The sequence below is a fragment of the Drosophila navojoa genome, chromosome 5 (genome assembly GCF_054131105.1).
Source record: "Drosophila navojoa isolate 15081-1374.11 chromosome 5, UAZ_NAV_1.0, whole genome shotgun sequence".
Classification (NCBI taxonomy): Eukaryota; Metazoa; Arthropoda; class Insecta; order Diptera; family Drosophilidae; genus Drosophila; species Drosophila navojoa.
In genome coordinates, this window is record NC_142893.1 from 10852860 (window position 1) to 10879269 (window position 26410).

The 26410-nt window shown below is 42.5% G+C and overlaps 4 protein-coding genes across 6 annotated transcripts; 1 reads left to right on the forward strand and 3 right to left on the reverse strand.

Annotated features, from left to right (window-relative positions):
• Positions 1–1870: 1870 nt before the first annotated feature.
• On the forward strand, positions 1871–6501 carry thr (three rows). The gene is made up of 5 exons (XM_018105266.3): positions 1871–2314; positions 2377–3399; positions 3462–4313; positions 4411–5433; positions 5499–6501. Exons 1-5 carry the CDS (start codon positions 1994–1996, stop codon positions 6426–6428), a joined length of 4149 nt encoding a protein of 1382 aa, XP_017960755.1. The 5' UTR covers positions 1871–1993; the 3' UTR covers positions 6429–6501.
• Positions 6442–8145, reverse strand: LOC108654175 (uncharacterized). Its single transcript, XM_018105286.2, has 2 exons — positions 7357–8145; positions 6442–6709 (listed from the first exon to the last, which is right to left on the reverse strand). Exons 1-2 carry the CDS (start codon positions 7769–7771, stop codon positions 6522–6524), a joined length of 603 nt encoding a protein of 200 aa, XP_017960775.1. The 5' UTR covers positions 7772–8145; the 3' UTR covers positions 6442–6521.
• Positions 8146–8329: 184 nt separating this feature from the next.
• Orai (calcium release-activated calcium channel protein orai) lies at positions 8330–25847 on the reverse strand. Of its 3 annotated transcripts, XM_018105279.3 has the most exons (4): positions 25241–25847; positions 15162–15658; positions 10260–10406; positions 8330–9055 (listed from the first exon to the last, which is right to left on the reverse strand). In XM_018105279.3, exons 2-4 carry the CDS (start codon positions 15612–15614, stop codon positions 8519–8521), a joined length of 1137 nt encoding a protein of 378 aa, XP_017960768.1. In that variant the 5' UTR covers positions 15615–15658; positions 25241–25847; the 3' UTR covers positions 8330–8518. The 3 variants fall into 3 exon arrangements, with proteins under 3 accessions (XP_017960768.1, XP_030240606.1, XP_089117841.1); XM_030384746.2 differs by lacking the exons at positions 15162–15658; positions 25241–25847 and adding an exon at positions 10479–12569; XM_089261715.1 differs by lacking the exons at positions 15162–15658; positions 25241–25847 and having other exon boundaries at positions 10260–12569.
• olf186-M (Ki-ras-induced actin-interacting protein-IP3R-interacting domain olf186-M) lies at positions 19805–21860 on the reverse strand. Its single transcript, XM_018105281.3, has one exon. The coding sequence runs from the start codon at positions 21000–21002 to the stop codon at positions 20151–20153; it is 852 nt and encodes a 283-aa protein (XP_017960770.1). The 5' UTR covers positions 21003–21860; the 3' UTR covers positions 19805–20150.
• Positions 25848–26410: the final 563 nt, after the last annotated feature.

Here is a 26410-nt window from a genome sequence, read left to right on the forward strand (position 1 = left end):
ACAGAGCCCGCAATTTTAATTGACTTCTGTCTGTCGGCTGGAATAAATTGTCTATAAAATGTCTGTCGAGCTGTGCAGGCACCTGTGTCCAGGTGTCCAATTGTCCACCTGTTTGCACATCATTAAAACACAATTCACACAGCGGGAAGGAGAGGGGGGAGAGCAGGTGGGCGTGAAAGGGAAAGGCAGGCCGAGTAATTTGTGAATGCAGTTGGGAATTTTATTTTGAATTTTTCATTGTTTATTTTTGGCAACTTTTTGTCCATGCGAGACTTTTAGATAATTTTGGAATTGACTTCAGTAAATATTGACAGCTGACTGGCAGACAGACAGACAGACAGACAATCAAAATGACTGACTGAATGCAAAATTTGCTCGTTTTTCCAATGAATTTGCACATTTTTCTATTTAATATTTAAAGTTGAGGCAATAGAAGAAGGAAAAAATTGTAAAAAAAAACTTTGTTAAATCTGAATCAAAACAAACAGCGTCTGACCAAAAGACAGAAAAAATCTTGTCTAAATATTTACGCAAGTAAATCAACTCGAGAACTGAAACTGGAGAACAGCAAGCGCTAAAGAGAGAGGGAGAGAGAAATAGAGCAAGTCACACACACATACATACATACACATGCATTTCAGCCGTTCAGTTAAGCAAACTTTGGCCAAAGCTCGATGACTTGCCATAAATTCTAAGCCAAATCGTTAGGAATTTCTGGCATATCATAGCTCAATAAGCTAAATAGTTAATATTGGTATAAATAATAGTAATAGGAGTGCGAAAAGAGAGAGCAGAGCTGACAACCAGTTCGACTAGATGATGCTCTGCAATAAAAACCCTTGAATATATATAATGAGAGATGTAGAGAGAATCAAAGTGATATACATATATCTAAAAAATATATATTAATTAAGTAATTAATATAATAACACATTACATAGAAGAGCATTCACAGAACTATAAAATATCCCATAGTCAGCTCCGAGCTTCTAAACATGTTATTAGGCTCTTAAGAGCTAAGAACCTTACTTAAACAGTCAAACACTCAATTACCCCGTTACTCCGCAGCTGAAAGGGTATATGAGTAATAATAATAATACATATCAAGTGCGCACAGCTGTCATCTGAGACCTGCAATTGACGCTTTAACCAACTTGGACTGTCGACTCCAGTTGAGTCTCTTGTGTTTACTTCATCTTAATTAAGCTAAAAACCATGCCCGAATTATCAACAAATGTTTGTGTGTGTGTGTGTGTGTGTGTGTGTGTGCGTAAAAGTAACTGGAAGATAAACACAATAGCACACTAATGACCATATACATGTTCTACACGCAAACACACGTGTGTACATGAGTGTGTGTGTGTGTGGCTCATCAATCATCAAGAGAGTCCCTGGACTGTGTGTGTGAAACTTTTAGCGAAAACGTTTAAACGTGACTTCCGACTTTGGAGAATTTGTGAGTTGAACGTGTCGCCGCCTTCCCCTCCAAAGAGATACATATTTATTACAGCGATATGTTAAGGTAAGCCACAAGTTGTATAAGTGTGTCTGTGTGCTACACTTGCTGCCTGTTACTAAAGTGTGAGTTAACCAATGCCATTAAGACCACAAAAGCGCAGCATAAATCATATTTTACATGCATTTTCGATTAACTTAAGGCTTTACAGTGCCTTGGCATACTAGTTGAATTCTTAGTGTGCGTAATTGACCTATGCATGTGTATATATTACTCAAAATTACTTGAATAATTTATAATTCCCGTACCCATGCATTTATTATTTTTCGAATACTCGCGCGCTTTGTTACAGTTCAGTGTTGTCTGATTCGGAAATTACTCAGCACTGACATGTTAGGCACAGCAACAGCGCTGCTATCGATAACTTCACACAGTCTATCGGCGACATATACAAATAGCTCAACTAGCAAGCGAGCGACGAATATCAGGAATTTCTTTTATTTCAATTATATTTAAGAGTGCAATTTAAATGTGAGGATGTCACGTGATGAGCTGAAGAAGCAACTGCGCGGCACGCGGCAGGAGGTGAAAGCAGCTGCTAAGGCAATTTATGGACAATTTGAGCAAATAAGAAATGGCGGGACTTCGAGCGTCGCTTTGCAAACGCTTAAATACGAATTAAACATATTGAGACAATTGTGCTGCGCTCTGCAAGAGAATTATCATCAGCATGCGGACATCTATTGTGAAATAGCGGCCATCATGCTGCCACATGTGGCGCCACAAGAGACGCAGCCTGACTACTGGACCAATCACTTGATCAGCCTGCAGTATATACACCATTCGCTCTGCAGAGAGGTAAGCATTTCTGGGCAGGATTAGCTAGATTATTTATCAATATATTACTCTATTCACTTTAGCAAACGCTGCAGCAATGTCAAAGATTCTATGCACTTATTAATGCTCAGGGCTGTCAAATGCAAAGCAAATCGGAATATAAATACTATATGGGCATTCATGTGAAACATCTGTATTACTTTGGCCACCAGATGGGCAAGCAAACGGATCCAAAGCTTAAAAGGCAACTGTGCGAGGCTCTTCAGGCACTGGGCATGCTGATGCAGCAGCTGCTACAGCTACAGCAGAAGGAACAACAAGCGGATGACTTCAGCGAAGTAATCTTGGAACTGAATCAGCTGCTGGGCAAGCGTAGCTTTGGCTATATCAAGATCCTGGCTAGTCTTCCAGTGGCTGACTTTAACGCCATGTGTGAGCCCCTCTGCCAGGTCATAGCTAGCAATGCTTGCAGCCCAAAGCAGCTGAATGCGCAGTTTCCAGAGTATTTAAGTGCGCTGCTCCCACTTCTCTATTTGGACGACAGCGCCTGGCAACAGGATGAGCAGCGACAGGCACAACCTTGGTCACTCCAACTGCTGCGTGGCTGCCGTGAGCTGTACAAAGCTCAAGCCAATCAGAATTATGTGTTCTCCCTGCTCTACTACTACCTCAAGCTTCTGAACACACGCAAATCCTCGCTAGCTGCGGACTTGAAGCAGCCGTACATCGATCTGGTGAAGAAAATCATCAACTTCTTCGAGCAGAAGGCATTGCCGCATGTGGAGGAGCAATGGTATATCGACTTTCTTCTGGTATTCGTTCGCCTGCAGAGACAGCTGCATCAAATCGATCAGAAGCAGCCCTCGTTCGACTACTTCTGGCAGTGTTTGGACAGCGCGGAGGCGTATGCCGCGCACTTTGACCTGCTGCAGTGCCTCATCAACAGAATCATGAAGCTGGGCAACGGCAATAGCAGCTCCTTGGCGCTCAGCTGCACCAACAATGATGCCAGTTGCCAGGGCCAGCGGAAGCATTGCGTCTTCAGTCTGGGTTGCTGTGCCGCCTACGCCTACAGCAATTGGCAGTCCCAGGCAACCCTGTCCAAGGTGAGCCTCATCTATAAGCTATGCCAGCTGCTCTTAATAATCCTTATGATCCTCTTCTTCAGGTGTCTCAGCAGTGTTTGGCTGGCATCATTCATTATGCCATCAATGTAGTCATAGTGACCAAATGCTTCACGCCCAACAGCACCGAGTTGGTCTTCTTTGCCTGGCATCTGGTTAACATAGCGGAGAAGATTGACTCCTCCGAGCAGATGCTTTTGCTAGAGATGCTGTTGAAGCCGCTGCAACAGCTGCGCCCGCTTCTGACTCCGCCGTACGACAGGCAGTTGATTCGTCGCATTTACAAAGCCAGCGCCCACTGCTCCCATCCGGAGCTTGCAGCGCGTCTGCATTGCGCCTATGTCACCAGCTTAGGCTGTCCCTCGCGGCAATACCAACAGCTGTGCATCTACTATCGCACGCCCAAGAACGATATAGACCAATGCCTGCTGGAGCTGCATGCGAAGGGCACGCTCTGCAATCCCATAGAGCCAGCTGAGCGCCGGCGACTACTCGAGATGGACATGTTGGCGGTGCTGGCTTATAAGAAGACGCCGCAGCTGCTTCGGTCGCTGCTGCAGCACTGCCTAACGGACTACCAAAAGGTGCTTGTGTCACGGCATTTGCGCACGGACAAGACTATTGGCCAGCAAATCGAGGAGCTCCGCATTAATTTAAAACGTAAAAAGCAGCTGACGCGGCTGCAGCAGCTAATCCTTGGCCATGCGACGGTAACCAAACTCTTGGACGCGCTCGAGGCTCAGAAGACCAAAATACCCCTCAAGGAGACAACGGAGAAGACAATCGAGGAGCTGCTCATCAAATACAATCTATTGGAGCTTACCATAAGCAGCGAAATGCCGCTCGTGGAATTGGCGACAATGGCAATGGACGCTTTTGGCAAATTCTTTGAGCAGGTGAGAGAACAAATGAATTGGAGATGGGCTGCAGCTGGAGTGAACAGTCCGTCCTCTAGGCTTTATATACCCAAAGGCTAATGCTTCTTCCTTTCAGGCCGATGCCGAGTTCCTGGGCAGTGACGAGGCGCTCATCGACTGGGAGGCGCTGTTGGATGACGGCATTGTGGCCGCCATGGCGCTGTCTACGATGGGCTATACGCAGCAGTCGGACGGGGCGTGGCTGCTGCTAATGCGCATTAGCCGTCTGCTGGGCGATAGCTTCAACTATTTGCGTGCGCTTAGCCACTTCTTGCCGCGCTACACACAGCACGCGCTGCTCCAGCTGGACACGGAGGTTGCCTATGCGGAGCAGCTGCTCGATGAGCTGTGGCCGCAGCTGCAGGCGCCACATCTGCTGAAGCGCCATCATACGACTGTGTTGCTCTGCCTCTGCCACTTGGCGTTGTACTATGCGCGCCTCGATTGCATTTGTCATGCCCAGCTGCTGCTGCTGCACGCGGAGCGGCTGCGCCAGGAATTCGAGCAGCGGGCGGGCAAGTGCGACATAGTCCAGCTGACCATTCACACGGTTCGCTTTCGCATGTGCTATCAGCAGCGCCAGTGCCGCCTGCTGGATCGCTTGCCCACGGCGCTGCAGCAGCTGGACACCTTAACGGAGTGCGTGCGCAGCTTCACCACCATCTCGTCCATGGATAATGGTGCACTGATCCTGCTGCTCGGTGACATGGTGCGCGACACAACCGAGTGCACGGCAAATCGACTGAGTGAACGACCCAACTTCTCGAACAGCCTGCTGCAGGTGCTGCTCCAGGGCGGCCTGGTGCTGCGCGCCGTCGAGGTGCTCATCTGTTGGCTGTGGACCAATTTGCGCATGGAGTGCCTGGACAAAGCGCACACCAAGCTGCGCATCATCGAGCACTTCCTGTGCATACAGCCGCTGCTCGAGTCGATGGCTGCGCTGGAGCAGCGCCAGCAACTGCTGCCCGCTGCGCCGATGGATGCGCAGACCAAGCACATGAGCGAAATGGTTGGCAAAATGCTAGCCTTGCAGCTGGAGCAGGTCAGCGTGGAGCCCATACGCAAGCAGCAACAGTACCATGTGTCCTCGCCGAAACGAGTAAGTAGAGATGGAGATGAAGTGAATATCAGCCTTCTCACTTCTGCCCTTCTCCTCCTCCATAGGAATTGCAGCCGCGCAGCACAAGCAAAAAGCTGCAGCCGTATGTCTCGCTGGACATGCAGCAATCCCATCCCGTTATGCGCTCCAGCGTGCAGCTGCAGTGCGTCTACTTTGTTGTGGGCTGTTTCTATGCCCGCTTGTACTTTCTGAATCGGGAGCTGGATGAGCTGGACGACTTCTATGCACTGACCAATAAGTGGCTGCAGCAGAATGCGGCGCGTGGCAACGAATTGGGGCACATGCTGCTCGTGCTGCACATGTATCAGGCCAACTATCTGCGTGCCAAGCGACGGCAGCAGCAGGCCATTGAGCTGACCGAAGCCGCACTGAAGCTGGCCGGCAGCGAGCAGCTGCAGTCGCGCGTGGACATCAACTATCGGTACAATCTGCTGCTGCAGTTGAGTGCAGCGCGGCTCGAGCTGCAGCCGGTGCCAAGGCCACAGAATCCTAGACGTGCTCTCACCTTCAACATATCGCCGGAGGAGAAGCCAAAGTCGTTGAGCAAACCCGAAGTCAAGGCTGGCAAGAAACCGGCCAAATTTACCATCTATACGGAGGAAGTGCATCCGTTTAGTGCCAGTGGCAGCAGCAGCTCCAGCGACATAGGCAGCAGTCCGGAACGGCAGTCTGGCAAGCGCTTGGACTTGAATGCCTGCCAGCTCATTGAGATTCTGGACCTGAGCGACAGTGAGACGGAGCCAGTGGCAAAGCTGAAGCCAACGAAATCTGTGCGCAGCACTCGAACGCGTGCCCAGGTGCAGGTGGAGGCGACCCTCAGACGCACAGCAACCGCCCCCGTCGCCACACGGCGCAATGTCACGCCGGAGGAGAAGACGCCCAGCACGCGTATGCGCACCAGACGCCAGCAGCAAACGACCGAGCAGCAGACACCAGCCGAGTCGCTGAGCAGCAGACGTCGCCAGAGGAACTGATTACGCTTAGATATACATAATCGTATGCTCTCGCCTAGTTAGCACAAATATTATTTATCAACTTTTATACATATATATATATATATTTTTCACTCAAAGATCGTCAGACTTGGCTGGGTTCGATTCGGGTCTTTTCAGTGGCATCAGCGAAGTTTTGCATACGTTATCGCTCCAAAGCCCGTGCTGCTGCACGCTCTGACCCTCGCCGCTCTGGTGATGATAGACGCCAATGCCGGACTTGCAGCCGTCAGCGAATTCACCCACATAGCGATTCCCATTGGCTGTGAACAAATGGGGGAACAAAATGAGAAACGGCACGTGTGAGCAGGAAGCGTGGAGAGCAGTTATGGGTTAAGCATGTTTCTCTTCCTCTTCTTGGCTCTTGCCATTTATCAAGTGAATCTGTGCCCCAGGAATACTTGATAAACCTCTTCTGTTTACGTTTAACTCATCTGAAAGTCGCTTAATGTTTGGCTCGATTCGCTTATCTTGAGCTTGCTTCTCTAATTTGCAAATTTTAAAGCGGAAGCAAATGACGTTAACTCTATTTCTAGAAGTAGATTTACGACATTATCAATGTTTATAGCATAGAAGAATTGTGTTTGGAGGAATAGATGAAGACTTCTTCGTTTTGAAATTTTGCTTCTCTCTTAATACTTTGTATTGTATTGTATCTCATCTCACTTTAAACATCTCTATTGCTTTACTTTGCTCTCTGACATGGGCTCCTCCTCTCTCTCATGTTCCCTCCTAACTACAATTCTCCCTTTGATCTTCTCTATTGCCTTACTCCATTTTCTGTAACTTTAAAGGACAGCAGACACTCTCACCAGTTCGTATCTCCTTCTCTATTGCTTTTCTTCGCTTACTCCACTTTCTTCTCTTCTCTGCCTCCCATTGTCCGTCCTGCTTCTCGCCTCCGACTCACCCGCATAGAGCACACCACGGCCGTGCATCACATCCTTAAGCCACTCGCCCACATAGATGCGTCCGTCTGCATGCCACAGTATGCCACGCCCACTTCGCTGGTTGCCCAGCCACTGGCCGTAGTACACAGAGCCGTCCTCATAATACTGCTTGCCCTCGCCGCAGCGCACATTCGCCGCCCACTGACCCACATAGAGGCGTTGGGCGAGCCCGTTCGGGAACAGACGTCGCAGCGTGCCATGGCCATGTCGCTGACCGTGCATCCAGTGGCCCTCATAGATGAGGCCACGCCCGCTGGCCTTGACGCCGTAGCCATGATGCTGGCCATCCAGCCACATGCCCCGGTAGTAGCCGCCGCCGGTGGTGTAGCGCAGGCATCTGAACACCGTGTGGCTGCCGCTTGCACGGCTCGACATGTTGCTGGCAACTGTCGAACGGGAGTTGGTTGTTGCTTCGAATTGTCATCTGTGGCGGTGCCAGTCGCCAGCGGGCGATGTCACGATGGGTGGTGCTGGTGCTGGTGCCGTTGCCGGTGCGTTGCCTTGTGTGGTGCGCCCTATTCTAATCAAGCTGCTAACATGTCTTGTAGCCTGCCACAATAGATTAGCTGGAATGGAGGCCAATGGCTGACACGCAAACTTAACCGAGCTGGAACGCCAACAAGGGCCAAGACGCCAAACCGGGGCTAACACAAAATGTTTTTAGTTGGGGTTTTGGGGTATTTTTTTTTTGTTTCTTTCTCTCTATTGTCTAGTAAAGTAAGAGCTTTAATTAAGTATATGTTATATGTATGTATGTATGTATAAATTACAGCGAACTAACGTTAAGACATGCGCCTGATAATGGAGGCTTATACCATATAGACTACACATATGTATATAGACTGCAAGCACTTCGGTCGTACATATACTCTATATATATATCGTACTGTATAGTTATGTGTGTATATATATATATAAAAAATAAAATAAAAATTAGAGTAAAATAATATATTGCTTATGCGTATCACAATTTGCATTCGCTACAAATCCACAATTCTGAATATTTTGCATATAGTCTAAGGTTTTACGATTGGGCCCGATTAACGGACTAATAATATATATATGTCTATATGTATCTAAGCATGTATGTCTTTTACAAAAGTTTTCCTCCATGTGGTCCGACTATACAATGTCGCCAGAGGCGCCATAGTTGAAGCCATTGTTGCGCGCATTGTTGTGCACCTCGAGATGCTCCTGCTCCATTTGCTCCTTGAGCAGCTCCAGCTCCCGTATGCCAGAGACGGTCACCTCGTACTTGTGCGTCACCAGCGAGCGGTAAAAGTGAACGGCAAAGGCCAGGAAGACAATCATCACGGGTATCAGCACCACCACGGCCGACCAGGCAGCCGTGGTGCTCAGATCATAGAACTTCACCCAGCAGAGTATCGCGATCTCGACGAGAAACAATATCAGGCCGAGCAGCGTGGAGAATGCCCAGGCCGTCTCGATGTACCAATGGAGGCGCTCGTGCGGCGACTCGTGCACCAATGTGATGCTGTGCAGATTACAAACGGTCTCAATGTTGGGCAGGATGCAGGTGCTGATCATCAGGGCCAGCATGTGGACGGCCACCAGCAGCGTGGTGCAGATGGCAAAGGCCACCAGCATGCCAGGCGGTACGCCTGTATCCTTGTCCAGCTGCACCTCCACCATGGCCACCTGCAAAGAGAAAGTAACAGAGAGAGAGAGAGAGAGAATTAGCCAGAGAACTGATAGAGAGAGAGAGAGAGAGAGAGAGAGGTGTGCTGGTAGACTACCTGCTGGGCTCGCTTTATTGTGCTTATTATTTATATTATTAGCCAACTCATGTTGTTCACATTTTGGCAGCAGAATGTCTTGGCTGTATATTATGTATAATATATATATATTTATATATTCATGCACATACACATATATTACACATATTCAATATGCTACATATGCGGCCAATTTATGTGATTATCCTCGTCTGTCGGCCCTCTATTTGTCTTTGGTATGCGAGCGCATTTACTAATTAGTTAAGCAGTATGCGACTACAAAATACCCTATAAGAGCTTTTTAGAGGTATTTATTTATACACTATTGTTTTTATTTATTATTTACTATTTTATTTATTTTGTTATTATTTTATTTATATGAAATATATATACATAAATATAGTATATACATACATATTTCCAGAGGTTTATATTTTATTTCCGTGCTCAAACCTACCTCGTATATCTAATGCCTAGATAGCACATTATATTGCAAAGCATAAACTCATAAGAAATAGCCCCAACTGAGCTATTAATATATTCTGCTGATAAGTATAAAAAGCCTATGTAAATATGTAAGAAATATTTGCTAATTATTCATATTACATAAAAAAAAAATAATACATTTATTTATATAAATTTGTACAATATATAATATAATGTTCATTGATCAGTTTCAAGTCATTCATAGATTTACATGGCAACTTTTTAAGTCAAAATAATTTATGTATATTTTTTTTTGGGCACATAAATATATTTAAATATAGATAAGGAAAATATATGCAAATTTGATGAGTTTTTTAAACTCTCTTTGATGAGACCCTCATAAATCAGAGAGGTAAGCAAAAAATACAAAGCTTAGCTGTTCCGAATATTTAAAATATACCTATATATAGAATACAACTGACAAGTAGCTCTGTTAGTTAAGCCATTATACCCATTTCCTTGATTTATTCGGCTATAGGGCATACGCTAGGGCAATTGCGACGTTCTTCTAGTAATTAATTAAAGAAGCCAACTAATTTTGATATTTATTAAACACGACGAATTAAAATTAGATAATAAAGTACGTTGAAAGCAAATGGAACTAGTTCAATAGAACAGAGAGAGAGAGAGAGAGAACTTACCATAGCAAAGCCTGATAATAGTGCAGACGTTTTACTGCTTGCCTTCAGCTTGGCCCGGCTCAGCTGGAGCTTGCGCCACGAGAGATAGGTGGGTGAGTGCAGATCCTCGCCAGACTGCGACATGCTGCTGCGGGTGATGCGTCGAGGCTGAAATCGAGAGAATTTATGCTGTTGATATGTGCGCAACTGATATGGATATGCACTGGACGAGGACTGTACTATGGAAGCTGCTGGCCCTGCACCTGCCAATGGCAATGGAAACGGCGGCGGCGGTGGCGGCGGCGGCTGGGATGTTAGATGCGCGTTGAAGCGGCGCGAGCTCGCGTGCGGCGAATTCGCTGAATGCAAATTGCTCAAGTTGAAAAAGCGCGCCGAACCAGTGTAGCTACTCGGTCCCGAGTGGCCGGTACGACTGAAATTGTTGCTGTTCTGTGTCTGCTGCTGCTGCTGCTGCTGTGCCTGCCGTTGCGGTCGACACGAGTCGCACATGCTGCTATAGTCGCTGCCATGACAGTGGCTGCCAGTGCAATGCGTCGCTGACGCAGTCGCTGCCGCTGTATAGGCATCCACACTCGCTGCCAGCCGAGCTGTCGCATGCAATGCACTAGCCAGAGCAAAGCGTTTCGTCTCGATCCGATTCGCCGCACAGGGCAGAAGGCGAGCAGAGTGCAACGGTTGCCTGCCATCCTCTCTATCCGAGTCCCGGGTTAACGGTGTGTCCAATGTCTCGCTGCTCTCTGTGCGCTCCGTCGAAGTGGGCGCGCTGCCATCGAACGAGCTCTGCTGGTGATTGAGCAGCAGGCTGCTATGGCTGAGATTTGTGCGGGCATAGCGTAGGTTAGAGTACATGCTCTTCGGATTGAGAGGTAACAGATTTTCGCTCTCTGCGCGCTGAACCGGATCACGCGTACGCTTCTTGCACTCGCTCTCTTTATCCTGTTGCTGCTGTTGCTGTTGCTGCTGTTGGTCGTTTTGCTCGAGCAGCGGCAGTTCAAGCTGAAGCTTTTGGCGTCGCGGCGGCTTAAGCGGCACTTCGTCGCAAGTGGAACGCATGTGCACTTAGTTCTCTCTTCCTCTGTCTCTCTGCATACACGCACACACACACACACACAAACACACACGTATATGTGTTTTAAATGAATATTTATGTTGACTTGTAAAATTTGTTTAAACTTTTGCTTTTTGCCAAATGTATTTTAACAACAAAAATCACTTCAGAGCAGCATAAGAGTGAGCGAGCGAAGCACTAATAAAAGAGAGAGTGCGGGCGAGAGCTTTGACTGGAAGTTATAAAATTCCTTTCGAAAGAAAACTTTCGCTCTTTAACGCCTCAACACTTCGAGCTGCTCTCAGACAATGTCTGGCAGTTCGTTTCAGTTGGTTGCCGATGCTGACTATTGATGACGATGCTGATAGCGTTTTAGTGTTGTTGTTGATTAATTATGGTGTTCAGTGCACATGAGAATTGATCAGTACACACACACACACACACTCTCACTCACACAATTACACATAAGTGAGCTATTTTTTTGTTTTCTACTTGGTTTAATTGTCAGTTTGTTGGCAAATTTTGTAGTTGCTTTTTGGTTGTTTTTCTTTTTTTTTTTGTGCGCGTTGCGTTGCGTTCCGCTTGCCGTCTTTCTCTTTTTTAGAGGTTTGCGTGCGTGTGTGTGTGTGTTATTTAAATATTGACTTTTTATTTATAAACATTTTATAGCATATAAAATTGCAAAATACATGTGTCAATAAAACACAATTTGGCACGTACGTATTTTTATTATTTGCGAGAACACTCAAAACGTATCAAAATATATTTGATCGCAAAAACCGATAACCGTTTCCGTTCGCCAACGATGCTTTAATGGAGACACGCTTTACCGTTTAACCGTTTTCGACTTCACTCTACAAATGAGTATGTGTTGGTGTTTTTGCATGTGCATGTGCATGTGCATGTGCATGTGGTTCTTGTATATCTTTAGCTCGTATAGCATTAATCACGGCGACAAGTTCACGGCGAACTGCTGCACGATAATGAATTGAATAGTAATTTGGCTCTACTCTTCGACGCATTTAATTCATTTCTTTTTGCATTTCGCTGTGTCTTCCTTTTCCCCTTCAGCCGCCGTAACGTCTTTTAGTCTTAATGCGTCTCTCTCTCTCTCTTACTCAGACTCTCACTCTCTTGTATGTTTCTTTGGTTGTCATGCGAACCGGTTGGTGAATGAATGAGTGTGGGTGGCTGGGTGGTTGGGTGGTGTGTTGGTTGCTTGATCGGTTGATGCGAACGCGCGAGAACGTCTCGTCTAGTTAACAACTAACTGATACGGCGACGAAGGCGGTGCCGTTGATGCGGCGACGTTGGCGTTGGTTGCTGAACTGTCGACGGCGGCGCGCGTGATATTCAAATTCGACAATCAATTCGGCGGCGACAGCGACGACGACGACGACGACGACGGTTGCGGCCTGCGACGACAAAAACAACAACAATATAACAATAGACAATCGAATTACAAATGCCATTTGAATTAAAACCGAACAGAAGGAAACTAAAACGTTGACAGCGGGTGCCTGTATAGGTGTTTGTGTGTGTGTGTGTGTGTGGGTGTGTGTGGGTGTGTGTGTAAAGAAAACGGAAAACAGGCAAAACAAATTGATAGCAATGAAAGGTGCAAAAGAGACAGCACATAATAAAGGTGCTCTCTCCCACTGTTGGCAATCAATCAGCACATTTTTCCTACCTGTAGCGCATCCGTTGATCATCAATGGGGAAATCAAATGATGAGCATTTTGGTGGCGCGAATTGACCCTGAACTGTGCAGTGATTGGGCAATTGATTGGCCACTGATTCAATTATAAATTCGACACTGCCCGCTCAGCTGACCCAGCAATAAAGCGAGCAGAGGAGCTGCGGCACAAGCAGCAGCAGATGTTTTAGAGATAGAGAGGCCAAGACCTGCAGCCAGCCAGTGGAATTATTTGATTTAAATCACGTAGGACGGGAAAAATGTCATTTAGGGATCAAAACAAAATGAGCGAGCTTACCGATTCGCTCTTAGTCTTCCAGCTGACAAACTTTTATGAGTAATTTCGGCGGAAGAAATGCAATGAGAGGAGAGTAAAATAACCGTTTTTAGCAGTCAATGGAACAGTTTAGCTTCCTATTGACGCAGCTGCACCACTTAAAGAGAATATTTCCCGTGGAACGTTGGAACTCATATGGAATTTTTATTAACATACTGAAAAGCTCTTATAGGAACCTCTGTAATTTGAGCTTTCGTTGATCTGTGGATTATTGTATAATCAATCAATAATAAAATAAGTGTTATTGTTCGGTTTTCACATTCCAATGATCGTTGACAAAGAATTTGTAGTATCAGATGATTGATGTGTTTCTCAATTCGAATGATTAAATGGGAACAACAATTAGTGTGCTTTTGCCTAGCTTGTTATCAGTCCATGTAAAATCTGATGGCATAAACAGCTTTTCGAGTTTCCAATCGAAGCAAATGTAAATAAATATCAAATAAGCTACAGTAATTCCTTGATCAATGTGACCAACAATAATTATTAAACAAATGCTTTTTAGAAATATTGCCTTGAGTTTGTATTTGTATATTATTTAAATAAATTTCTCGTGATAAGTTAAACTAATAAAATATATTTTAAATTCTAAAAAAAAATTACAACAGAATTTCTAATGGTTCGTTCTACTTTAACCAACTTGACCCATTAAATCGGCATATTCACTAATAATATTCCAAGTTAAATATATTCCCAATTCAATGCAAAATTGAAATTTATGCAATTTTCAAAGGCGTCGCACAATTATTATGCATACAAATTAGAGCAAAAGGTTGAATAAATCCATTGAACAGGCAAAATCAAAACGATTTTATAATACTACTATTACGCTTTTTGCCGTTTTGTGATATTGAAATTCTATTGTATGCATATTTTTTTTCCGTGCCATGCAAAGCCGGGCAACATGAAATGGAATATAACAGACCTTATCGCTATATAAAAACAGCCCCACCACATTTTGTGTTGCCATTTAAAAAAAAATTAATATAGGAAAAATAACAAATAAAAAAGATTTTATATGTACACACACTTATTCGTATGTATGCGTGTGTAGGCGTTCAGGGCGTGGGCCCTATAAAGTGCCTAATTTTAATTATTTATCGTATGCAAACAGTTGATAAAACAAAAGCAACGCTAAGAGTGGAGAAGTGTCAATGGGAAGAGAGCAAACAAGTGACAGAGCGAGCTGTATTAACTGCACAATACACTGTAGGAAATATATAAAAGCTGATCTTAGTTTTGAGTTGAATGTAATTACGAAATAATGATGTAATTAGCATGTACTTATACATACATAAATGTATATTATCGACCCCACTCCCTTATCTCTTTGCGTGTAACGCTAACAAATATACCCGCCTAATACCCCTGTCTAATGAGCATCAAGAATAACAAACTAAGTTCTGTGACGTCATAAGCAAGCTCTAAGTGTATGGAAAATTAATAATAATAAGCCGCGTGCAATATTGCGGTACGTACACACAGTAAAAATACATACATACACATACATAGACGTACACACACACACACACGCAAACGCACATGCGCTAGCAAGTGGGATCTGGTTCGACTTGAAATCGGAGGCCAAGTTTAGAGTTTAGACTGGAGAATTAACCGTGAACCGCATGTCCAATTGTTCGTTTCTATATTGCTTATTTCGGTGATTTCGCACGATTCGCGTGGAAAAGATATGAGAGAGGGGAGACAAAGGCAGAGAGACAGAGAGAGTGAGAGCGCGCGGGAGACTCTTGGAGTTTTTTCTTGTCTTTTTTGTTTTGCATGTAGGAGGAATGTAGAATTTGATTTGTTATGGAGACTTACCTTTGTGAAATTTTGACTGGAAGCGGGTAGCTGTGGAGCCGAGTTGCTAATGCTGGAACGTTTGAAGTTGAAGGTGTTGTTGTTGTTGTTGCCGTTATTGCTACTACTACCGGAGCTGCTGCCAAATTGATTGTATAAGTTGTGATTGTTAAAGGGCTGCAACTGCAGCAGCTGATGATGATGTTGCTGTTGTTGTTGTTGTTGTTGTTGCTGGCCGGTAGCTATGGTTGTGGCAGCTGCAACCGCTGCGGCGACTACGTGCTGGAAATGATGCTGCTGAGCGTTGGCTGACGTGGTAATATCACTGCCAATTGGTTGGCCAGCGTTGGTCGGATTTGAGCTGTTGCGTTGAACGGCACTGAGCTGAGATTTGACCGTTGGCGGCGTGCGAGTTTGGCTATTGGAAGCTTCTAGGCCATTGCCAGCTGAGCTAGTTGTCGTCCACACAGACATCTTGAGCAGTCGGGCCTGCAAAGGGCACCAACGATTTTCCAGAACTGCACGATATCCATTTTGCACGAGTTCCCATGCACAAAGCAACAGTAAAACAAAAAAAAAGTAAAACAACAACAAAAAAACCCAAAAATAGGTATAGAGAGACGCACAAAGGACAGCGCGTACGTAGAGCGCGACAAAAAAAGAACAAATAGAGGAACGAGTAAGTACGGTGTGCTTAAGTACAAATTAAAATTAAAAAACAGTTGCACTTGTTGGAAAATTACATATTTTACAGTTTTTGATTTTCTACATATTAGCCGAGTATGTGTGCAAATGCGGAACAACCAAAACAGACTGACGCTGTGGCCGCTGTTATCGATAACCGTCTGTGCTGTTAGCTTGCATAAGCTGTTAACGGAGTCTAGCGTGTTAACAGCACGCTGTTAGCCATTGCCAATTTCGGGCTGGCAGTGCTGTTATAAAAGCGCGCGCGCATAATTTGATTTTTTTGTAGTTTTGTTTCATATTTCTTATTTTGTATTTAATTAAATGTGTTTTAATGTCAATGTTAGGCAAATAGCAATTGGAATGCACAGATTGTGTCAGTAGGCCCATTAATCAAAGCGCCCACGCTCATTATATAGAAACCGAAATAGAAATAACAAAATCAACGCAAATATTCACTGGCTGTGACACATTTTTCAATTTGAAATTTACAATTGCTTTTGTTTGTGTTTTTATTTTTGTTGTTGGGGCTGTTTGCTAATTGTTTTTCACACGTTTTCTCATTTTTTGTTTGCATTTTCGCTCGCTTCCGGCGTGGGCGTTTTATTTTCGTCAACGCAGCCACTGCCTAAGAGCTAAAAGTATCTGCATATGCGCATACAGAAGTATCTTTGTATCTTAAGGCTGTTGTTGTTGTTGTCGGTGAATCTATGCAACACCTTCACGCGCCTTGAACTTGCTCGCTTCTTCTGCTGCTTGCAACACAGCCGCAACAGGCAGCAGGCAGCCAAAAAATACAACAAACAAAAAAACTTTGTTTATACATATGCAAAGTGCTTTATGCAGATCATTGTAGCTTTTATCTTGCTTTCTGCTTTGTGCTTTGTGCATTTCATTTCTTGACTAGATACAGTTATATAGTGACAGATGCAGATGTAGATGCAGATACAGATACAGATACAGATACAGATTCAGATACAGATACAGATACAGATACAGATACAGATGCAGATACAGATACAGATACAGATACAGATACAGATACAGATACAGATACAGATACAGATACAGATACAGATACAGATACAGATACAGATACAGATACAGATACAGATACAGATACAGATACAGATACAGATACAGATACAGATACAGATACAGATACAGATACAGATACAGATACAGATGCAGATACAGATACAGATACAGATACAGATACAGATACAGATACAGATACAGATTCTAATACCCAACTCGTGTCATGTGACGCCTTCGCTTCATAACCAATATCTATGCTAGCGGTATACCCTGTTTTATAGATATTAGTATTTGGGGTATATTGTTATTGTGCCAATGCATGTAACTAGCAGATGAAGGCGTGGCAGATACTTTGTTGATTTCTATGAGTAGCTAAGTCTATCTATGATTAAAATATATGTCTCTTATAGATATATAGAATATGTTGCCATTCAATGCTAAACCCTATATATAGGGTATTTGTAAGTCTAGCATACCCAGCTAAAACGTCGGCTGACTTGTTTCTTCTTTTTACTGCTTAAATAAAGCGCAAATTTCAAGGTGTTACGAAATCTATCTGAATAAATACATACATAAATTTATACTCATTTATATATGTATGTGCGTAAATATATTATTCATATTCTTATCTATTTACCAACAGCGGCTCGTTATGACGTTTTGTTTGTGAAAAACAAAAAATTAATTTATTGAAAGTTCAAAGAGTCTAATACCCATTGCATTCGCTTCGATCGTGATAAAGATTGAGCCTGGCAGCAGCAAAAAAAAAATGTCATTTGCTTCTTATTTTTCCTCAATCTTTTGCTTCTTCTTTCACTTGTGTCTATTTTGCGTTGCTTTTGTTTCATCTCTGACAACAATTAAAAGCAATTGAAATCAATAAATTTAACTCAAGTACAACAAATTGTTAGCCCTCAAAGTAGCTGGCAAATGGAAACGCTTGACAATTTTCTGAGATGCGATTTATCTGATATTTGAGTTGAATAAATATGTATTTAAGTATTTATGTATGTAATATCTATATATATATATATATGTCACGGGCTTATAATAGATGTATTTCTTTTTAACTACTCAGAAAATGTACTTTCGATAACACAGCAACAACAACAACAGCAAAAACAACAATGAAACAACAACCACAATTAGATATGCCGAGCTACAAAAGTTGGAGGTCTTTGAATATTTGTTTGCAAAATGTGCATGTTTATTTAAATACCCTGTAACAATTACAAGAGTAGAGTATGATAAGCGTGAACAGTGTAAATTACAGAAATGAGAGAGAGAGAGAGAGAGAGAGAGAGAGAGAGAGAGAGATCTAGAGAGAGCTTGGATTGGATTATTTCATTGCATATCTTTCTCTCTTTCATTTACAATCTAATCTCTCTCTCCCTCTCTTTTTTATTCACCTTCACTTCCTACGTCTCTCTCTCTTCCCATCTCTTTCTACTTTCCATGTGCTGAGTATCTTCTAGTCAAACACCTCCAGCTTTGCCCTTTTTGTGCTGTTATTTTCCTTTGACTTCTATCGCAATTGAATTTTGTTTGCCGCTTCTATGAGTTCTGTTGACTTTTTGTCTGACTTATGACGTCGGTTTCTAAATATAACATTTACTCCTTATGCAAACCAATCAATAAAAAAAATGAAAACCCTAAGCCTGAGATAATGATAAAGATAAATATAGAAATATATATTTAGGTGTTTGAAGTGGCAACAGTTGTCAATAGAAGTCTATTTACTTCTCAAGCTATAGATCAGTTTCTTGGCATGCTTTAGAAAGTTGATGTTAAATATTTAAACAGATCTATTAGATATTTAAACAGATTTCTCTAGTTAAACGAGAATTAATGTATAATCTAAAATATAGCTAACATTCGCCATTTTTGTTTGGCTTATTAACCTACGAGAATGGGAATTGTGGAAAACGTTGAAGAATGCAATTTGCCTCGAAATAGAAATTTGTCACACCCCAGAGCATGAAAAAGGGCTGCAGAAAGGGGCAGAAGAGAAAGTGGAATAGACGCTTGTGTGAGAAACGTTTGAGAATGCAACGCTTAAGCAAAAACACGCTAAATTGATTCACATTGAATAGAACTTACGAAAGCTTTAACACCTAAAGGTGTTGAAACGAAAATATGCTATAGGCACGGCCTGAAAACGTTTAAGAATTTATTTCCCTGAAGGTTGTAAAAAAAGAGATACAGAGAAAAATTAAAATGTAAATTTTTCCACAAGAAAATACTTTCTATATGGAAATTTTAAAATGAATAATTCCAGAAAAAACTAGATATGCCTAAATAGTTTCAGACCCGTAAAATAGTAAGGAATTGAAGAAAAAGTGAATGGCCTCTAGCACAGAGGAAGCCATAGACAAGACTAAGACAAAGGCTGAGTGTTAGTGATTCGCATTCGTTCTTGAGTGCTTCAGAATAAAACACAAGGAAAAAAGCTAAAAAAAAAAAAAACAAAAAAAAACAAAAATAAGAGTAAGCCGCAAACCTTTAAGAACACAATGCAAAGTGAATGGAGGGATACAGTAGCAAAAAGAAAGCCTCAAGAGATGACAAATCGCAGATTGAGTAAGACTGAGAAGAATTCTAAAAGTATTGCTGGAAGAGAAGAGTTCTAAAAGTATTGCTGGAAAGTGAAAGCATCATCTTTGAGAATGAAACAAAGAAAATTTCATGAGCAAGAACAAGAAGACTTAGACTAAGATTAAGACAAAGAACAATAAATTTAATTGATAATTGCAATATTCCATATTTAGCAAATGTTCCAGAGAGCGAAGAATCTATAAATGGAGAGCTTATTACGAGAGATAATTGATGACTGCATTGCAAAAGTTTACGATTCAATAACAATAACAAAACGCAGTTAAGTTCAGCTCTGGAAAATGCATTCGTATGGCGATGCTATAAATAAAACGCATTCAAATATATCGAAAGGCAATTTGTATAATTATTTTAGTTTTAGGCTTAAAACTGAGATTATATTAAGTAAAAATAAACCCGAATCGGTAGGTAAAACAATAGACAAAGCTAAGTACGCGGCACAACTAAAACCTAATGGACAAGATAAACATCACATGACAATAAAGTATATTATCTTTATATAATAATAATGTACATTAATAATAGAAAAATTCCCGCAGGTCGGGTAAAACCCCGCTCGCTGGCTGCTATGTATGTAGATATAACTAGTAACTTAGCCTAGGTTGCACAATTTCAGATATTCATTGGATTTATATTATGCATATGGTTATAGATAGTTGGTATTGAATCGGCGTCTCATCTGATCGTATGCTCAATATTGCCCATGGACTGTTTGCGCTGATTGTTGACCTCGAAGCGTTCCATAATCTTGGCCACAATCGACGAGGGCGGCTGATCCGAGCTGGAGGTGAGTCCGCGATAGCCCAGGGCACTGGAGTCGGCCAGCGAACTGGCCAGCTGCAGACGCTTGACGAACGCCTCCGTATCGATGCCCGGCACCTTGGAGGGCTTGAGGAAACGCTTGGGTATGCGCGAGAGCATGTCCTCGGTGCCGACGGGCCCGAAGCCCAGATTGATGAGTATGGCCTCCGGATCGGGTTTGCGCGACTCCAGCAGACTGTCGACGCTCGAATAGCGGCTCGAGTCCGACTGCATCGAGACGGAGCTGTCGCGCAGCAGCAGACTGCTGAAGCGATGCTGTCGCACCGCCTGCGGACTCATCTCGGGCGCCGTGCTGTTCGAGTCGAAGGATTCCTCGTGCCGCAGCTGTCGTCCGCTGTTGGCCAAGATGTGGCGCTGCGGCAGGCGTGGCATGACCACTGGCTCCGACATCTCCAGATCCCCATCGGCATTCTCCTCCAGATCGGCGGCATAGGCGCACTCACAGCTCAGCAGATCATGATGATCATGATCATCGTCATCCGCATCATCATCGACAATGATCGATTGTTGGCGTTGTAGACGTTTGCGTTTGCGCAACGGTTTGCTGGGCGGAAAACTGGGCAACATGTGGCTGCTGTGGTTGCAGCTGGCAAGTCTGTGGGGCAGGTTGTCGCTGCTGCCGGTTAGCGGCTTGTTGACACCAACAGAGGCGTGCAACGCCTCCGGCGCGCCTTCGAAATTGCTGCAGCTTTGCGAGCGCTCCATTCTATAATAGTGTTGTTGTTGTTGCTGGTAAGTTACGGCTGCTTGAATTACGTGGTTAGCTAAAGCCTGGCTAACAGCATATGCTCATATTTGGTAAGAGCTGCCAGAGCCGTTACGCTTCCCGAGCTGCTGCTGCTTCAGTTTTGAGATCAGGTTCGCTTTGGTAACTTTAACCTCGGCTCGTCTCGCTTTGTCTCTGTCTCTCTCCCGCTCTATGTCTCTTTCGCTCTCTCCCTCTCTTCTTCTCTCTTGACAAGTGCTTCTGTGTATTGCTTTCTCGCTCTGTAGTCTGGCCAAGAAGCTGATTTATTTATTTAATTTAGTTTATTTCTATTTACTATTCGTTTTGTTATTGTTTTTGTTTTTCTTCTGGCAACAATGACAATTATTTCAGTTATTTTGTTTTGTTATTTTTGTCCAGCTAGGAAAACACAAACACGAAACGTGTTTCGCGCCGTTCCACCTTTTTTAGTCTTTATTTTTTTGTTTTGCAGTTTCTTATTGTTTTTTTGTTTTTGTTTGCGCTCGCTTCTATTGAACGTTAATCAGCCGCTTGAGCACTTGTGACCCCGGATTCGATGGAGCGGACAGCACTTGACATTGATATGCGAAGACGGAATTGAAAATTGGGTTTTTTTTTGTTCGTTTTTGGCAAGTTTTGGCAAGAGTTGAGTCAGTTTCAATTTGTTGTTTATTTATGCTTTAAGTACACAAAATAATTATCGACTTCTACCTATACTAACTGTCGCTCTCGCTCGCTCTCTCTCTCTCTCTTTGGCACAAACGCTTTCTGCGTGCGCTCCCAAAAGTCTGAACCGAACGCCACGAAATGATCTTTAAAACTGAAAACTGAAAACACAAAAAGCGGACAAAAGGCACGCGAAGCCGCTGCCAAAGCTCGTGCCGTCTCTGCCTGTAGAGTGTAGAGTTTTGTAGAGATTGTGTGATTGGCAGAGTGTGCGAGTGCGAGAGTGCGTGTGAGTGTGAGTAGAGGCGCGCGCGCGTGCACTTGCTCTCTACACACTCGCGCTCTACACTCGCTTGGAAATTATTTTGCGCGAATTTAACAATTTCCTCAAGCGCGACGCCAATCAATAAAAACTTTTGATTAAAAGCACAACGTTTTGCGGTTAACTTCGCGCCTGCTTCGTTGCTTTGTTGTTGCCAGACCTCACCCCACTCTCCGCACAATAATTTGCCGATCTACGCTGGTAGCGTACAGGCGTGGTCGTTGAGGGGATTTTTTATATTCTTATTGGAAATGCGAATAAGGCCAATTAGTACAAAGGGGGCCTAGATTTTATCAGTTAGTTTTTATCATTATACACATTATATAACATGCATTTATATTACTTTTTATTTCAGTTACTGACTTTATTTTGTAATTAGTCATATCTAAATTTGTAATGTCATATTAAGATAAGACAATTGTGTGCAATTCACTTTGTGACTTTTTAATTGTCAAGAAATCTGATTTGCCATGTAAATATATATGGTTAAATAATCTTTATATAAAACTCATTGCGAAAATGTCAACTGACGTTAAGAAACGAAACACGTTCCACGGTGCGCGAGTGCAGCAGAGGAAAGCTCAGCGAAAGCTTTCGACGCGCAGCTGATCGCATGACAAGCTTTAATGGTAAGAGAGACGAGCTTGAAATTCAAAACAACATCAAATGCAATTTGTCTAAACTCAAGCAATTAACTTCGGCATGACGAAGATAAAATACTCTAACCTGATAATCATGTAAATTTGGCTAAATTAGTTGGACATAAATGAGCGGAAAATTGTTAAGAGATTTAGACAATGGTCCTTGATTACAAATTGAAGAGGAATAGAATAAAGTGGAATAGAATTACTTTGAAGACATTCATATATAGGAAAACTTAGAGTCTTTTCAAATAGGGAAGTACAAAAAGTTGTTCAGACAATGGCAAATTAACTCTGTTAAGTGCACACCTTTGGGCCCCAAGTTGAATTTTCGATAAACTTGAAGCCCCGTAGCGACTTCAATGCACAAACAAGCCAGGTTGTTAGCGTATGTAAAATGCTTATTCAGATTAAATTGATATGATGATCATTGAACAACCACGATGATGTAAACAACATCAACAACATCATCAGCAACAACACGAAAATATGTTGTTTAAAAGCCTTGTTAACAGTTCATAAAGAGATGTTGCAAGCGACTCTCCGTAACACGGCCGCAATATTGATTACTCGAACCCATTTGGAAATGTGTGCCAAGATAAAAGCAAAAGTCAACAAAACAAAAATTTGATATCTTTTGCTCGAAAATATTAAACAAAGTGGGAGAGCCATAAATTTTGTAGATGATTCATGAACTTCTGCAGCTGCAAATCCAGATCAGGTTTTAATTTTAAATAAAAATGAACTAAATGCACTTTTGGTTCTAGGTGAAGCAAATCTTGGCAAAAAAAACAACTGTTTAATAGTTTAGATATTGTTGCAAATTTGGTATTTTAATTAGGCGTCAAACTTAAGCCGAATCACGTCCATGAGCATGTGTCTGATTACAGTTAGGGAAATTGCGGCTCGACTAGAGAGTCACAGTGACAAGCGACTTCTCGATGCTCGTTCAAAGTGAAAATAACAGCTTTAGACTCTTGATTTATGGAGTGCACAGTGTAGACTGCCTAACGTGGAAGCAAACCAATAATAGTTTAGTATGGATGATTTATAGGTGAATATAAATAATGAGAATTTATGCATAAATCATTATAATACCTATATTATACTTCAATAGTTCTTATAAAAGTTGAAACTATTTACTATGCATATAAATTGAAAATAAATAAATGTTGAGTGAAAAACGTTCATTTGAATATCGGTAATGAAGTTAAAAAATCCAGTTGAATACTTCCTACAACCAATATGCTCATTTGCAATATAGGAACAAGTATTATGTAAATTTAAAGCACTCAAGCCATAGATCGCTTTCATATATAGTATATAGGAAACCCTAAATTTACATTTTGTAAAGCAAACACCAAGAGAAAACCCAATATACCCTTTTCCTGCTAGGTAAACAAGTATTAGGAACAGCAAACAAACAGGCGCCAAAGGTCGCCCGGCTAGGGGAAATTCCATATCGAGTCGAGTTGATTCGATTCGCGTATGCATCGCTAGCATGTTTTGAACTTTGTTTCCTTGGCATAGCGCAGAGCATGCATACATACATATATGTATATTAGAAAATTAGAAAATTGGTTACTCGGAATGTAATTATAAATGTTGATAGTGGATAAGCAGTCGCTAACTGCGCATGCATCATGCACAGTCATAGCCGGGGCTCAGGAATTAACAATTAATGCGCTAACTAATTGTTAAATAAATAAAGAAGTGAATTACAAGCATTATTTTTTATTCACACGGTTATGAAAGATCTCGAAAAATGTATTTATTTATACATGGAGATGTACTTTATGTCACACACGAGATGGACACTTACGAAAATAACTGTTATTAGTCGAATGCGAATAGAATAATAACAAACAAATGAATTAGCATCAGCCATAGGTGGCATCGGATCTCGCGTGGCTCGCGTGCCTTTCGCATGGCAGCGTCGATCAGGAAATGGGGAGAATGTCAAATTCGATCTCTTTGTAGTCGATCCCAAATGCCTTTCAATTGGATTTAATTGCTTTCGAATGGAATCTATAAACATGCGCGCCATGCACCACCAAGTAAATGGAATCTAGTGAAAGGCGTTGCACTTTAAGATATCCCATGACATTCATTCAGAGGGGAGTAATACATATAGACTAAATATGAGCATAGCAATGGAATAATATGTAAATATTATGTTTATCTAAATGATCTTTTCATTTTCTCCACATTCCCATTTTTCCTACCTATAAACCCGCTATCTTTAATCTATATGAAGGTATATGTCTGGCTTTTCTTTTGCTTACTTTTGATAATCTCGCTAATCTGCTTTATATTCTTTAATTCAGTTTGTAGAATTGCATTCCTCAGCTCTTATCTTTGCCAAGCAAATTTATTTCGCTTTATCACATGCTCCATTTATCATACGCCCCGTAAATCAACCTCATCTAAAACAGAACTAATTTAATGGTCACACACATAAGCACAACTTTATATTTACACAAGTTACAGAGTATACAAATTTAAAGTAATATTTATAAAAAAAACAAATACAAGTGCAACTGTCTTTTATTATTTAAATATTTGTAAATGAGGTAAAATTTCTTACCTGTCGCAGGTGGCTAGAAATGCGGCCAATGCTGTTGCACATGCACATAAACAAAACAAAAATATGTCAATTAGCTGACATTTGCTTATGTGCGTGTGTGTGTGTGCAAGAAACCGTTAAGAAATCAATCGATAACTGACTTTTGTGTAACGGCTTCGGCAACAGTTGTCGCTTTCTAAGCCAATCCGAGTTCCATAACTCGCAAGTGCAATGCAATTGGTTAGAGGGAGAGGATAACAGCGAGCGACACACGAATAACTGTAAATCACAACCGGCGCGATGCACACGCAGCAACAAACTAAACTGAGTAGTGAACAAAAAAAAATATGGTGAATGGTTTCTCGAGCGCGCACTTGGCATCTATTGTTATGTCTTTCACAGCGAGCCGTTTTATCTGCGGCTGGTAATCAGTTTTGTCATCAACCGTGCGCTGACATTAGAGATCATCCCAGATCTTATCTGCACATACATGCTCACGCTCACGCTCACGCACATGCACATTTCAGTCCCATTGTACTAGGCATTTGCCTGTTAGAGCAGATTTTTTACGTATTCTGTGCGAGTTGCCAATTGCTATAAAAGTCTGGAGGGCGAGCGGCGATGCAACAACACCACAGTCGAAAAGAAAAACTAATACTGAACTGCCGAAAGCGAAGCAGACGAGAAAGAGCGGTGGAGAGAGCGAAAGAATGAGAGATTTAGGCGCACAACTGTTGCAGCTAGTTGCCATAGCAACATGTTTGGCTAGAGTAGAAAACTCACTCTCATCAACCGTTGCATTGCCGGCAGCTCGACAGCTCGAGCACAAGTTTGAGTGGGCGCTCTTTTGCATATCACATGTGGGCGAACAGGCAGAGCGACATGCTTTCTCCGTCCGATGCAGTGGACTCACTCATACAGGAGCAACCATACAAGCAGCAGCAATGTAAAACGGAGAGTTCAAGCAGTGCAAATGCTCGCATACACGCTGTTAACATGCTGTTATGTTAACATAACAGCTACTGCGCTCCCATAAACCTTGTCCAATTGGAATTTCCGCTTATGTAAAATAGATAAGGTTAGCAAAATATATTGTTTATAATTACTGACAGTTAAGGATAAATATAGAATAATATGATTTCATAAATTAATGCAAATATTATTCAACTCAGTATGAATAAGTACACAGTT

Bases quoted from the DNA above. Each gene is read 5' to 3' on its own strand.
- thr (XM_018105266.3), top strand. From the start codon at position 1,994: ATGTCACGTGATGAGCTGAAGAAGCAACTGCGCGGCACGCGGCAGGAG. The intron at 3,400-3,461 runs GTGAGCCTCATC...CCTCTTCTTCAG, and splicing joins CCCAGGCAACCCTGTCCAAG to GTGTCTCAGCAGTGTTTGGC. The intron at 5,434-5,498 runs GTAAGTAGAGAT...CCTCCTCCATAG, and splicing joins ATGTGTCCTCGCCGAAACGA to GAATTGCAGCCGCGCAGCAC.
- LOC108654175 (XM_018105286.2), bottom strand. From the start codon at position 7,771: ATGTCGAGCCGTGCAAGCGGCAGCCACACGGTGTTCAGATGCCTGCGC. The intron at 6,710-7,356 runs GTGAGTCGGAGG...ATTTGTTCACAG, and splicing joins CCGTGGTGTGCTCTATGCGG to CCAATGGGAATCGCTATGTG.
- Orai (XM_089261715.1), bottom strand. From the start codon at position 11,312: ATGCGTTCCACTTGCGACGAAGTGCCGCTTAAGCCGCCGCGACGCCAA. The intron at 9,056-10,259 runs GTAAGTTCTCTC...TTCTCTTTGCAG, and splicing joins TATTATCAGGCTTTGCTATG to GTGGCCATGGTGGAGGTGCA.
- olf186-M (XM_018105281.3), bottom strand. From the start codon at position 21,002: ATGGAGCGCTCGCAAAGCTGCAGCAATTTCGAAGGCGCGCCGGAGGCG.